This window comes from Mytilus edulis, chromosome 4 (genome assembly GCF_963676685.1).
Source record: "Mytilus edulis chromosome 4, xbMytEdul2.2, whole genome shotgun sequence".
In the NCBI taxonomy this organism is placed as follows: Eukaryota; Metazoa; Mollusca; class Bivalvia; order Mytilida; family Mytilidae; genus Mytilus; species Mytilus edulis.
The window spans coordinates 96,008,214-96,023,891 of NC_092347.1; the positions used below are offsets into that span (position 1 = coordinate 96,008,214).

The 15,678-nt window shown below is 31.6% G+C and overlaps 1 protein-coding gene across 1 annotated transcript in view; it reads left to right on the top strand.

The window, feature by feature from the left end:
- The first annotated feature begins 4,026 nt into the window (after nt 1-4,026).
- Nucleotides 4,027-15,678, top strand: part of LOC139521168 (adhesion G protein-coupled receptor A3-like) — a 72,206-nt gene continuing 60,554 nt past the window's right edge. The window contains exons 1-2 of the mRNA XM_071314475.1: nt 4,027-4,852; nt 6,431-6,502. Of these exons, the coding sequence (XP_071170576.1) occupies nt 4,611-4,852; nt 6,431-6,502 (314 nt within the window). The 5' untranslated portion in view covers nt 4,027-4,610. The remainder of the gene's footprint in view (nt 4,853-6,430; nt 6,503-15,678) is intronic.

Genomic DNA, 15,678 nt, shown 5'->3' on the forward strand with positions numbered 1-15,678 from the left:
GGATGGAGAGTTGTCTCATTGGCATTACCTGAAGATCTATGAAAGCAGTGAAAGTACTAGTAAAAGTGATGAATTGAAACCGTTATTATCTTTTAATAATATTCTTTTATATATATACAACTCGTCTAAACATCAACCCAACAATGTTAGATCTGTAAATTTGCTTTCGCAAATTTTTGGTTCTTCCCTCGCCGGGATTCGAACCCATGCTACTGTGATATCGTGACACCAAATCGCCTGCACTGCAGCCTATATATATATATATATATATATATATATATATATATATATAAGTACGTCTGAATCAGTGACAACTCTACAACAGATTTATCATTCGGATCACCAGCAATGATGGTGATACATGGCTGTGTACATTATGTATATACAACTCGTCTAAACATCAACCCAACAATGTTAGATCTGTAAATTTGCTTTCGCAAATTTTTTGTTCTTCCCTCACCGGGATTCGAACCCATGCTACTGAGATATCGTGACACCAAATCGCCTGCACTGTAGCCGTCCCGCTAGACAACACGACCACCTGGGCTTCACAAAAATAAAGCTATCGGTGGCCGTGTGTTACCTTTCCTCGTCAGTTTTAATCTAGCGTCGTACTACAGTACATGATATATAAGGCATGAAGATGTTATTTTTTACAGATCAGCTAAATTATCTATAGTAAAGGATCCTTCAAATTATTGCAAGATACAGTCACAGAAATAATTATATTGATAAGTACGTCTATATATATATATATAGGTAAGCAATGAATGGTTGTTAAATTTGATAGATGCTTTTTGTGCTTCTTTGTTAAATATTTGTTTGTTTTTGTTCTAATTGAGATTTTGACACAGTGATGACTGTTGTACTCCTATTTTGGCAATTTTACCTTATTTCTGTTTTGTTCCCGCATTGTTGTAAATATAATGGAATTTGGGGCGACTGTCATACAAGTGAGAGGTTTAGCGCTATAAAACCATGTTCAATCCACCATGCATTTTCTACATTTGAAAATGCCTGTACCAAGTCAGGAATATGACAGTTGTTGTCCATTCGTTTGATGTGTTTTATCAGTTGATTTTGCCATTTGATTAAGGATTTACCGTTTTGAATTTTTTCTCGGAGTTCAGTAATTTTGTGATTTTACTTTTTTCTTTCCTAAAGTCTACTCAATGGGCCAATAACCATCGCATGTTATGTCTTTAATTTTTGAGATCTAAGATAAAGACATCTAAATATTACAAGAGAAGAAAGCCCGAATACATCCCTTTTTGTTATAATGGCCATTCAACGGGAAGATGAACAACATTTCTTATTACACTGTACATGTAATAGAATTTCCGCAAAACGAGAAATATTAGAAAGGAAAATTAATTTTATATTCAAAATACAGCGTGAAATTTACACTGCATGCTGAGATTCGTTTTGTTGTGGACGATATATCAGCTTTACTTATATATTAAAAATGTCGTCCATATAAGAGTCGGTGTCTAAATCATGATGATGAGGGAACTTCATCAGGTCTGATAAAATGATATATTATTTAGTATTTAACTTTTAATTCTACCATGTCTGTTGATAATATCATTAATAATGCAGTTGCCAACAGGTCTAATTTATTGTTAATTAATTAGTGTATCGGAATATAAAGTTTTTTTTTTTGGCAGTGGCTATTTGACCGGCACCGGCTAAATAGCAAATTTGCTATTTGACCGGCACCGGCAAAATAGCAAATTTGCTATTTAGCCGGCACTGAATAAAACTGTTCATTGATGTGATTAATAGAGAATAAAAAAGATTAATAATAATTTAAAATCATTTTATCATAATATCAAGCATTAAAAATATAGTACAATAAAAAAAATTATTGAAGATGTTCATAAATAAATAATTTATAACTTTATAATATTAATTAAAAGCATGAAAACACATTTGTATGTAACATTACTAAATATATTTTTTACTTAAAAATATTTATAAAAAATCTGTACTACACATCACTACTCCACATTACCAGATTTTGCTGAACACTTTCTGATCGCCTTAAATTCTTTGCGAACAGAACGAGACCTCAAGACAAGTGGTATATTTCAAAAGAGGACTGTTTCAGCATTCTCCGGAATGATTCACCTGAATATAGATATCAAGAGTTGGTGACGCCATATGCTTGGGCATATATCCTGAAACAGTTTTCACTCAGGTCTGAAGTAAAACTGGAGCAGAAAGAGAGATTATATGGACAGCTACAACAAGCCAAGGCCAAATGAGGGTCAATTCAAAAAGTTACTCTTGTATCTTTCATCTAAGTGTGCTTCTCCCGTGTAGGCATATACTCAAACTAAGAGAAGTTAATCACGAAAATTTGTTTGTTGAAGCAGTGTCAGATCGTTGGAAGATTAACACAGTCAAGACATCACATAGATTATTTGATGATACCAGTCAGAGGCAGATTTAGGGGGGGGGGGCAGGCCTCCCCCCCTTTTTGGGAAAAAAATGTGTTGCTTATATAGGGAATCATTGAAGCGTGACTGGGGCGGGCCCCCTCTTAGGTCAGTCAGTGGGCCCCACTTAATTATGAAAATTTCTGGATCCGCCACTGCCAGTCATCAGTGTGCTCTATCATATGTACACCAAAAAGAGTGAGAAAAATTTCTCAAAGCACAAAACACAGGGAGACACAAATTCTGTTACATGATGATGATATAAATGTAACAGACAATAAGGAAAATGATACTGATAATGTTCATTGATAATGTTCATATATTCGAAAAATCACGAAAACTAGTTTCGCAAGAAGAAGAACGAGATACTGCTCAACAAGAAGAACACCTATTGGATTCCAGTTGAACTTTGTGGATCGTGTGTTTCGCATATATTACTTCCACCAAATATGAAGAAACGTGGAAGGCCAAAAGGTTTGACCCAAACTGTCATCGGTCTTCAAAAAAAGAGTACCCGAAAAAGCAATTGTGTGCCATTTCATAAGAAAAGTTCCAAAGAAATCAGGGCATTTTATGAAAAAATGGTGGGTTGAACCTGGTTTTGTGGCATGCCAAACCTCCCGCTTTAATGACAGTGTTAATTACGTGGTTAATTATAACATTAATATGACAACATTACACGACAGGGTTACAATAAATAAACAGATAAATAGGAGAAAATATAGGACAGAGAAACAAACAAACAAAAGTCTTAAAAAGTGTGTCATAATAGAATCAAATCGGTAATTGGCAAATGGGTTGTTGTAAACATTGATTTAATTATTGTCGAAAAGATGCATGAGAAGCTATTAAGAGCGTTTATAAAGAAAAGAAAAAGAACCCTACCTACATATGCAACATATGCACACATGATGCAGATTCAAAGGAAGCCAGTGTAATGTGAAGTTCCTGTTTGGAGTGGCAACATTTATCTTGTGCTAGATTAAAACAACTTCCAAAGGCAAAGAATTGGTTTGTAACAATTGCAAATGTTAAATCATGTGTCCTTTTGAAATTCGTAGCAAACAACTTTTAATATTGTCTTTTTTAAGATGTACGGTGTAGTTTTACATAACACTATTTTTATAGCATGGCAGGATATTTAAACCATAGATTTTACACATCTTCAATATTATTATTTTTTATTGTACTGTATTTTTAATGCTTGATATTGTGATAAAATGATTTTAAATTATTATTAAGCTTTTTTATTTTCTACTTATTACATCAATGAAGTTTTATTCAGTGCCGGCTAAATAGCAAATTTGCTATTTTGCCGGTGCCGGTCAAATAGCAAATTTGCTATTTAGCCGGTGCCGGTCAAATAGCCACTGCCTTTTTTTTTTATTTGTATTGAAAATATTTTTCAACAGAACGACAGTACTTTGATTTTTAATTAGTTCTACTAACCGAATTACTGTCAATCTGGACACTTAACATGCGTCTTTTATTATCGACTGCAACTTGAAATCGAAAATCAAAATTGCTAGATACTAATATGGGATATCGTTTGTTAAGATTTCCCCTTGCGAACCTCAGTTAAAACGAAAATAATCTTATGTGACGTCACAAGCACTGGTTCTTCCAAGATGGCCTACGGAGGTACAGAATGTTTGTGTGTGGATTATTTTTTGTTTATATAGTGTACCGACATTTCTTTTGAAATTTGTTTTATCAATATTCATTTGATTAGGATAGAAGGTTTTATTTTTCATGTAATCAATTTAATCCTGTTATATAAAATCAATGGACTGAATAAAAAATACAAAACATTGAAATAGGATTCTGAATCTGAATACAAAGCCAAGGTGTGAGGCATCGGTTTCTATTATAATTATTGTGATGTTAGATATTGCAGCTTTTCAAGTTCATTATTTCAAATTATTCTCATGTTGGATACAATAGTGATTTGTAAACGCTAATTAAAAACGACTTTTTTTCTCTTTTGTTACAAATATTTTTATGCACCTGATGACTTAGTTCAGTAACAACTGTGGAATGACTACATTTATTTGTGTATTATGATGTGAGGTAGATTGTGTATACACCTGATCTTATTAATTGAGGGTGAATATCATGTAAATAATGGAGTAAATAAGTTATAAATGAATTACACAAAGCCTAGATCCAATGAAGATCTTTCTCTTCTTGGGCACGTTGGTATGGAGTTTGTTTATTTTACACCCTACGACATGTGGGGCTTGCCCACCAAGGTGCACATGCACATCTATAAAGAGCAAGGCTGACAAGAATAAAGATATTGTGGAGACGCCTAGAGTTGGTCAGGGGAAAAAAGTGATCTGTTCAGGGGACTATATACAAATCTCATCTGTGGCGGAAATTCGAAATCTACCGTTAGACACTGTAATTTTGTAAGTATATAAATGTATTGTTTCTTGAAAGGTCTTTTGCACAGATCTATCATTGTCTATGGCAAGGTGTACCATTAAAAGACAATACCCATGCATGGTCATTGGTAATTTCAAATTGAATATATCTTGTATATGTTTATATTTTTCTTTCAGTTTCAAATATAGAGCTTGAGTACTACATTTTTGTACATGTAGATAATTAACATATTTGGATGTCCCAGAGAAAATGCAAAAATTTATATTTTTTATATAAATTAAACGAGTCACATTTTTCAATGGGTTTATTTTTAACTAATCATCCTAAGCAAGATAAAAATTGTAACATACTTTGCACATTTACAATACATAAGAATTATGATCAATGACAAGAAAAATACAACACAGCAAAAAAACCTTGCTAAAAGATATGAAAAAAAAAGTGATTCAAATAGATATAAAACCTAAAGCACTATAAATTGTACAAAAACATACATACATTTTGTACAAAATGATTTAATTTTATTTCAATCTCTAATTCAAAAGAGGATACATGTACATGAATGATGATGATGTAGTCATTCAATACAGAAATGTAGTATACATGTTTTTACTATGGCAAGGAAGCACAAATTTGTAAATACAAAGTTTACATTTACAAAAGCAAGCTAATACCATACATTTGTACATGCATGACATGTACATGTATGTATGGCATGTCAAATATGTTAAATTGAAGCATTCTACATGCATATGCCATTACCAGTACACAAGATCATGAACATGTATACCATTACAGCAATACCCGATATAAAGTCTTCTGGTTGGTTATTTTCTTACAAATTTTGTATGTACATGTACAGTATGTATAATAAGAATCATATATATAAAGTATTGAGATACATTTTTGTAACTTGAGATACAGATATAGATTTCATAAATACAATATGGAATGGTTAACTGTTAATTCCATATGACATTTATTTACATTTTTATGTAAATTTATGTAATTATATGTAAACCTTTGTTTTCCTATTGTATCATCTAAAAGTAAATTTCCTCACTTTGAATTAATCAATGTATACATATATTTAAATTTGGTTTCAAATGAAAATAACACTATACTCTAATATACATGTATATATATGTACCATACATGTACAATGTACCTGATGTAGTACAAATTAATACATAAATGTACCAATAAGACCAAAATACAAAAAAAATGTGTTTTAACTTTTAGTTTCTTGAGTGCAAATTCATCTATGCGATTCCATGATCATGACCACCAACCATCAAATCTCATTCAATTCAACTTTTACAATTATTTTCTATGGCCCTGGACAGTAAAATTTTTAAATATTTAAAATGATCATCACAAACCTTATGTTTTAAATCTGAAAATTTTAATGCCTCCCGAACATTGGAGAAATAGAATATCACACTAATGCAATATCAAAATATAACATCATGATAACTGCATCCAAGTTAATATTAATTGTGCCACCCTTTTAGTTGTACAAAAAATGTACATGTACTGTACTGTATCATGGTATTTTGTTTATATCTGGTCTTTACCAAGTGATATTTGTATAATTTCAGGGATTTAAGTAGGAATACTATAACAATATTACACAGAGGAGAATTTAATAAATTGTCTGGACTCAAAAGACTGTAAGTATACATAACTTTAAGTACAAAAATATATAGATTTGTACAATGGTTTCTACAGAAGCTTAAGGTAGTTATTATGAGAATAAACAGATGTACAATGTACGTCGCCCAAAAAAGTTAGAATGAAGCTATTGTAGACGATTCTACATGTATCTACTGGAAACAAGCTTATATAATGCCCTTTGTCATTACCAATAACCCTAGCTATTTCACTGTGATTCATATTCAACACCAGGAAGATTATATATGACAAGACTTGGGACTTTCTAAAATGGTATAGTTTGATAGTTTGAATTGCTTAAACATGAAATACATGGTGACATGAGGCAAGTTTTTAACTTGACCTTGTGACCTAAGGGGAATACATTTGTACCCTTCTGGAGACCCAATATTATTCAGTATGTGTGTACAAAAATGTATGAAGGTAAAATGTACAGTGCACATGTATAATGGCACATTTGCATGTTAAATAAAGGTTTGTTTTTGTCACCTTTTGCATGTACTAATTAATTGGAGAACTATACATTTGATATTCATACATTTAATTTATCTTTGTGCTGAAAATTGATTGAATGACTAACTAGCTACTCCAAAAGTTTATGTACATGTTACATGTACATTTGTAGGACAGAGGAAATACCTTTTCTGAGCCCCACATAAATGTTTCAATTACATGTAACGAACAATGCAATCTACAAAAAATGTACATAAAGAAGTTTTGATTTTAAAACAATTATGAAGACATTTAAAGATGAAAGTAACCAATTAGAGGTGTACTCGACTTCTTTCACAGCTCTATACAGTAATCTTCACACATGCCTTCGTTTCAGTGTTCATGGTGTTTGTTATTCTGTGTTGTGTATATGAGATAATTTATAATTAAGAAAACAAGCATTGATGTTCTAGATAGATCATTATTATATGTTACTACTGAGGAAATATTTGCATCCTTCAGTAGACATCAGGATGAAGCTCTAAAACATCTGTCTATAACTTGTATTGTAGATGATTAACTGTAGGCATTCACCCCCAGGGAACGTAACAATGTCTTCTGGGGGAATGTTTTTCCTCAGTGTTTTTTTCATTCATCCAGATCAGATTTTCTGCTCTAGTTGAGAAACCTGTTTAAAGTTTCATCTGTTGGCAAAGGGGGTTCTACAACTTTTACCAGTTTGGTGTATATATACAATATGATATACATGTGTGGATATTTGAATGCGATATACAGTGAAACCTGCATAATCTGACACCTGAGTATTCCAACATGCTACTTTAACTGACACATTTTTCTGGTCCCAAAATATGCCTTGCCTTGCAGCAAAAACCTGAGTATTCCGACATCCTGCTTAATCCGAGATTTTTTTGTCATGTGTCGAATTACACAGGTTACACTTATATAAAATTGAGAATGGAAAGGTTTCATTTATATAAAATTGAGAATGGAAACGGGGGAATACAATGTATGTCAAATAGACAACAACAGCCTAACCAAAGAGCAGAAAACAGCCCAAGGCCACTAATATAATGGGTCTTCAACAGAGGGAGAAAATTCCACACCTGGTGGTGGGCTTCAACTGGCCCCTGAACAAAATTTTGTACTAGTCAGTATGAATTGTTATCACTTAATCTGTTTTGTTAGTTTTAAATAAGACTATACGTTGTATATATATCTTATAGTACATATCATACAAATTCTTGTTTTTGATCAGAACTCTTGATAGATGTGAGACACAATTCCAATCTACATGTTTAGGTGTGTTCCTATAAATGTAGGTAGTTAGTTTGTCTGATGCAATTGTTATTTAAAAATGATTTTCATCTAGTATCTCGTGCCATTCTTTCCTTGAGTCATATGAATCATTGTGGCTACCGTAAACAGATTGCAGATCATATTTGTTAATCTGTAATCTGTATATATATAGTAGACATTAAAATGTTTTTCAACTAAATGTTTGAATTTGACAAAAATTATCATATTTTGGTTTTGCACTGTAAATTTTGTTGCAGTAGCTTAAGCTTTAAACAAATCAGTTTGCACTAAGAATATATAATATACATGTACATGTATAAGCAATTTGTATGTAATCTTTTTCAAAAGAAAATCATATGGCTTGAACATGGACCAACTGAGGGACATGAATTAATAGTGAGAAATGTCTTCAGCAATTTGTTTTTCAATGCAATGGTGTAAAAACCATTTTATTCATGTTATTCGTAAAGTAAAACAGCTCATCATGCAAAATAAATATATCCATATGTTATACATCTACAAAGTTGATATAATGTATGTTACATGTTTTATATATAGACATATTTATTTAGCTCTAAAGGAATAGTTATAATTTGAAATTAAACATGCACACAATGAATGCAAATGAGGCTCTAATTGTCAATCTTAACATTAATGATAATACATCATAAATAAACAGACTATAAAGATAAACCATAATAACATTAAAGGTACCATGTGTGTAAATATCTAGTGCATATTAAAAATGCATTTCTAATGATTATCTGAACTACTGTTGCATAATACATGTACATGTATATTCATTCTGTTATTATATAGTTCTAGTATAGAAGTTACCAACCCGTCTAATCATAGAAGTGTTTTATTAGACACAGATCATTTTATCTTCTTTTTTTTTTTTTTTATAAAAGGAGGTCAGAAAATCATTCCCCACCCCTGCAAAATCAGATGTTCCTTGCCTTACAGTTCCATGCAACCTTTGGCAGATCCTGATCTGATTGCAATTTGTTTAATCAATGATAATGGTCAGATGATTGTAATAGACAAATTCAAATTCAAAATTCAAATTCAAATATATTTTATTGCTAATCAAACCACCCACAAGGAGCAGAACAATCAACATTAATTACATACAAAGTGATTCAATATGATTAAGACACAATGATATAAAAAAAAATTAAAAAAATATATTTATTAAGACAAGTAGAAGAATACAACAAGCACAGTGTTTAATAATATAACTAGGTTAAAAAAAGGGGGGAGGGGGGGGGGGGGGGGAGGGTCACAGGGCATTACTAAATCTATATATCATTTAAGGAAACTTTCCTATATGAGGATAAATTTTCCAATAATTCTCCGAGTTTCTGGAGTATGAAAATATCTTCAGAGGACATTAGCCAAATAAATTGTGATTTAATATCTAAACCACTAAAATGTCTAGGAGACTGGAGTTAACGTTTAACTCTTTGTTACCAGAGCGCTTCCACTACATATTGTGTGTTTTTATTAGTGTAGAAACAAAAGACAAAGTTAATCTTTTTAAAATTGGAATATGAATAATTGATTTATACTATGGTCTGTATGAGTTAACATTGTATATTTGTTTTAATCTCCTTAGATTTCCTGTATGGAATGCCATTGGATCTCCGTCTTTACTTGTGTTCCTTACAAGTTAAAAAAGGATCTTTACCTAAATCCAGGGCTTTGTTTTTCTAGCTGACACATCAGATAGTAATGATTTTACGGTTAAAACTGGAGACATGTATCTGCATTGGGACTCTCGCTATATCTTGATAATGTTAGACCTTTACAACTCAAGGATTATGTACATGGACAGATTTCCCATGATAAAAACAAAGTTTCTTATAAACATAGTTCTCTGTGTATTTCTTGTTTAGAGGTTGATCTGGTGTTTTAGATAAAAAAAAACCTTTAAATTAAGAATGAATGGTACATTTTGTACATGTGCATATAAATTGTTGTGAATGTGTACATAGAAAAAAGTTGCATTTTTTTTTAATGCTGAATATATTGTAGATTGCACATAAATTATTTACAATTAATGTTGATAAGACAATAAATCATCCAACCAGATTTTTCTATCATTTATTATTTGTTTTTGGCATGGATAGACTTGAAGAAATCATAAAAAAAACCTTCTTCTGAACATGCATGACATATTCACCCCTGTATGTATAAAAGCAATTATTAGTGTCAATACAATATTATAGGAGTAGCCTTTTCTCAATTCTAGCAATATTTTTCCTCTGTGATTTCATACTGGTCTGCCCTGCACAATAAGCATATAAGAATATGTATACCAAAGTAAGGTTATATCTTCCAAAATTTGTATTTTGTTCTTTGTTCTTGTGGCAGTTTTGTTTGTTTTGTTTGGATTTGTTATTTGTTTTTTCCGAAAAGTCATTTCAATTTGAGGTAAAAACAATAGAAAGGAAGTTAAAGGGTTTTCAAAAGATATCCCAAAACATGTTGGATGGGGTGGAGGACTTTAATACATACTATCTAATTAGTTACAGTGGGAATTATGTTCAAAATATGAATTTATTAAAGAGTTTCAGCAGATGATTGTAAAATCAAACGCACACATATATATCATGTGCAATGATAATACATACAGTTTCAAACATTCTTTGTGTAATAATTTCAAACAGTGATTGATTTCTCACAGAAATAATGAATAATTAGTACAAGATATAGATCTATAAAATATTGTTTACTATATAATTAGTACACGATTATTATCTCTAAACTCTTATTTACTATCTCTATGATACACCTGTAGATCCCTTGTTTCACCAATATTAAACAGATGAATCTTCCATTCATAACAAATTTTTAGGTGTTTCCATAGAAACAATCTTCTGCTTTTTCCACATTGTACAATATAAGTCATATTTAAGCAGCCTTTGCTACATACTTAATGCTTATTAAATGACTGCTATAGCAGATTTACATATCTTGGTCGAAATCTGTTTGATGTTTTAAGAGTTCTTGGTTCAAAGTAATCTACATTACTGTCAATGAGAAAAGCAGTTAATTTTTGTCATAAAATCTGTGTATATTTACATCAGGAGGTATTTCTGTTTTATACTGGTACCAGGTGTGCATTATTGTTGTTTTGGGGGAAAACAAAAAGATCTGGTGAAAAGATCATTTGTATTTAAACAAGTAGATTGATGACCAGGATAGGCACAACTTTTAAAGACTCCAGACAGTTACTTGAGATATTTTGAAGACCGCTGTTTTTAGTTGTATGTTGGTGTGTAGATTTCTTGTTATTTGGTTGCTGTCTCGTTGATTTATAACCACATCTTGCTTTATTTGCAAGTTTTTCTTCCAAAGCATTTTATCTAAGGCTTTCAAAAGTTTGGGAATATGTTGTCTACATGTATCTAATGGTTTAAGATACATTGTACTGGGGATCTAATTTCATGTGACCGCCGCCATACTTTGTTTCAAGTTTTCACTCGTTTAAATAATTTGACCTTCAGCCAATTCCATAAACATATATATGTACCATTTTTTTAAGTTTTTATTTTTTGCTCTTGTCTATTTTCTTATATTGACTGCCACATATGTCCTGTGGTATTTAAGATGTCTGTCCTTAAGTAAAGTATACATTTATTTTTAGATTTGCGCCCTCATAAAAGGGTACTTGTAGTTCTGACAGCTGCTGTAAAACTGAAGTTTTCAATACACAATTTCTTATATATATGCCTTAATATTTTTGCATTGTAAACTATAATTGAATATGTCCACATCATTCTGATTTGAAATGTATGCCCCCATTCACCTCTTGTTTAGAATCAATTAACAGAAATAGGAAGGACAAATTAGAGAATTTAGTTGTAGAATTTTATTTTTCTGTGGTTTTGGTAATAGTGATATTAATTCTTTATTATTTGTAGTTCATGACATCATGAATAGATTCAGTGGTGCGTGAAATCAAACTATTTTCATACCTTCATGATCATCATGATAACTTAAAAAAAATGACAAAAAAGTAGTTTATATTACAATGTTTAATGAGTGTCAGAATTTGAGATTTAAAGATAAACTTTATGTAATTATGTATTTAAAATATGAATGATCTCATGGATTTTGTCAAAACTTTGGTTGTCTAAATACCTGCATAGATTTTACAAATCTTCTACCCCATTTGTTAAACAAGAGGCTCAAGATGCCAATTGCAATGATATGCCAATCTGACATTCAAAACTCATAATTCAAAAAGAAAATGATAATGTGATAGGCAAACAATGCAGTAGAGTTTTAACTTCTTGTATAATTTGGATGAAGATTGAAGCAGGACTTAACTAAAAAAGAAATTGACAGAGGCTTTAGAAAAGACAAAGAGCTGCACTGCCATAAGACAAAGACACGTTCTGGTGAGAATGTTCAATGTCCAGTATCTTCCATCAAACATTATAGCAATAACTTATTATGTGACATAAAGACAGTACCTACATTTGTATTTGACTTCCTGTCAACCTTAAGACATACTTTTAAATTCATATGGTAGCAATTCAGAGGAATTAATTTTCCTTACTTTTTCTTAGGGTAAAACTATATAGCTAAGTCTTTGCTTCTATTTTTTAATCTAAATTTTTTTATGGGGACAAGCCATGATAAGACACATTTTAGACTTAAAGCAAAGGTGGTACCACAAAACCAACAAGGCAGCTCCTGGATTTCAGAGCCATATGACTTCCCTGTCTGTAGTGGACCAGGATATAACTACCCTTCCTGATCACTAGTAGATGATTATATTTCTGCTGATTTGTGTATGGAAGTTTACCTATATAAGACTTACAAGTTGTAGCAAAATTAATGTCTTGCCTTTGAATGTGAACATTCAGTACCAAGTGTATGATTAATTGTCAAAACAGTCTATATTTCTCTGTGTCATCTCAATCTTGTATTGTCTGATATATATAGCAAAGAAATAAGTTCTTTTGGTTCTTCATAACTGTTTTCCTCTACAAAACTTATAAATATAAGGATTTTTGGGATACATGTACAAATTATCTGCATAATACATGGTCCTTGAGAATCTGTCTTGGTACAGATCTCATAGACAGTGATAGACATTACATTGTTAGATGTAATATGATTCAGACAATTCTTCATACAATAGTACATGTATGTGTGAGGCTTGAAATAAAACTTGGCTACATTTAGTCATTACCGTACTTTGACCTATAATGGTTTACTTTTTTAAATTGTTATTTGGATGGAGAGTTGTCTCATTGGCACTCACACCACATCTGCCTTTATCTATTACACAATGTTATTAAGATAAACTATACAAATAACGTCTCCCATTCAACTATGACATTATAATGTCAAAAAGTAATCAAACAATCAACAAAATGGAACACAACGAAAGACCGAGATCGTAAATTTTATTAAGAAGAATATAAAGTAAAAAAAAATCCAAAAAAAATCAGTGGTTTGATTCCCACCTCTTGTGTTGATCCTCTGTACCTGAAAATAAAAATAATTGCAGTTACAGCTACAGAAATCTTAATAAGGAAATGAATGCTGTGAATAAAAAGTCGTAAATTTGCATCGGATTTGTGTCCGACATTGTGCCCACGGTCGTCCACGGGAACGCGTGGACCGCTGACATGTCCACGGCCGCCCACGCGGCGGAGTGGGCGACCCGCCCACGGTGGGCAGAGGGCGTGGGCACACGCGTGGACGTCCACGGTGGGCACGTGGAAAAAGCAAAATCCACGTGGCCTGTTGTGTAAGCTGTCAAATATCTAAAATAGAAATATGGTATTTGGATTGAGATACATTTACCCTTATTGTTAGACTACACATACTATATATATTGTTCTGCATATAATGCCATATATATACAGGTCTGTTGAAGTAACCATTCAATGGGAAAATCTGGTACATGTATGATCAAATTAAAAATATAAGATCCTTTTATAAAATGATTTACATATATCAAAATTGATATGAAGCGGACAAAGTAACTACATGTATTTCTTCATTCCTTTGAAATATGATATTAAATAGAAATCTTCAAAAAACCATACTGTTTATGTCTCTTGTAATATAAGGGTCATTAACGGTAATATATATTATTCTGCATTTGATGCATACAAAGCACTACTCTTATATCTTGAATTAATTTATTAAAATTTCCTTTTATTTCAATTTTTTTTTTCTCTTTAAAGTAAGAATACAACTTCTTTTTAACCCTATTCTTTCCTGACATGTTTTAGATCTGGGGCATTTGTGTTCCTTACCATTACTTATTTTGATCAAATATATGTAGGTTTCTTGACTGCTTAAATCATTTATTCTGCCACTAATTAAAAAAGGCTTGAAATATTTGGGTTCTATTCAAACATCTTTTTGTTTGTTTTCACAAGTAGAATGAAATCCTAGGTGTTTATGCAAAGAGGATTGCATTTCAGTGTAAAGTTAAAAGATCTTTAGCAGATAAAATTATGAAAATAGTTTATGTGTGTGGTATAGCCAGTAAATACAATCTGATTGTGTTTTATATGGGAGAGATAGGATCTGTGTTTCCTGAAGCAGTGGACTAATTAGCATGCGATCTATCTTATAAATATTTATCAATAGTTTGAATTGAGGTGTATACTCTGATGAAAAATAGAATGCTGTGAGAATATTTATTTAGTTTGGGGAGGGACAAGTACATATATATATATGATATATGGTGCACTAAACCACATCCCTTAAGCTTTCTACTGTAGTTCTTGGTCTAAAAAGTTTCCAAAGAGGAGTAACTATAAACACATTTATACACTTATATTAGAGCCTACATGAATATAAAAATAAAGAAAACAAAATAAATCTAAGATTTGAATTGTCCAGCTTCTAAGCATGAATATAAAATAATTTGTGTGTAAATCCATAATCTTTTAACCTTCCATTATCCTGCTTGCACTCTACAGTTTCAGGTATCCTATAAAAAAAACTACACTCCCTATGTACACACCAATTAAAGTCTTTATATGCCAAGAGGTGCTTTTCAGTAAAACTGATCATATCAAATGATACATCTTCATTGAGTCTGTTATATGCCATACCTCCTCCTCACAAACAGGATATCACCCCATTAGTTTGTCTGTTTTATGGTCTCTAACAAGACAGTTATTTATATGCAGGACAGGTGTAAATATTTACCTCACTCTTTCATCTTTTATTGAATGATAAATGTAAAGACAATCATAAATGTGAATAGCTCTTTCAGAACTGTTCAATATATATGTACTGGTGCACATTGTAACTGTTTGACCTGACTTTTTAGGAATTCAAATATAGGAATTATGTAATAATAGAATGAGAAGGGCATCCCCATTGTGCAGCTATACATGTATATACATGTTGTATGGGATGTTGAGATATCCATTGCACA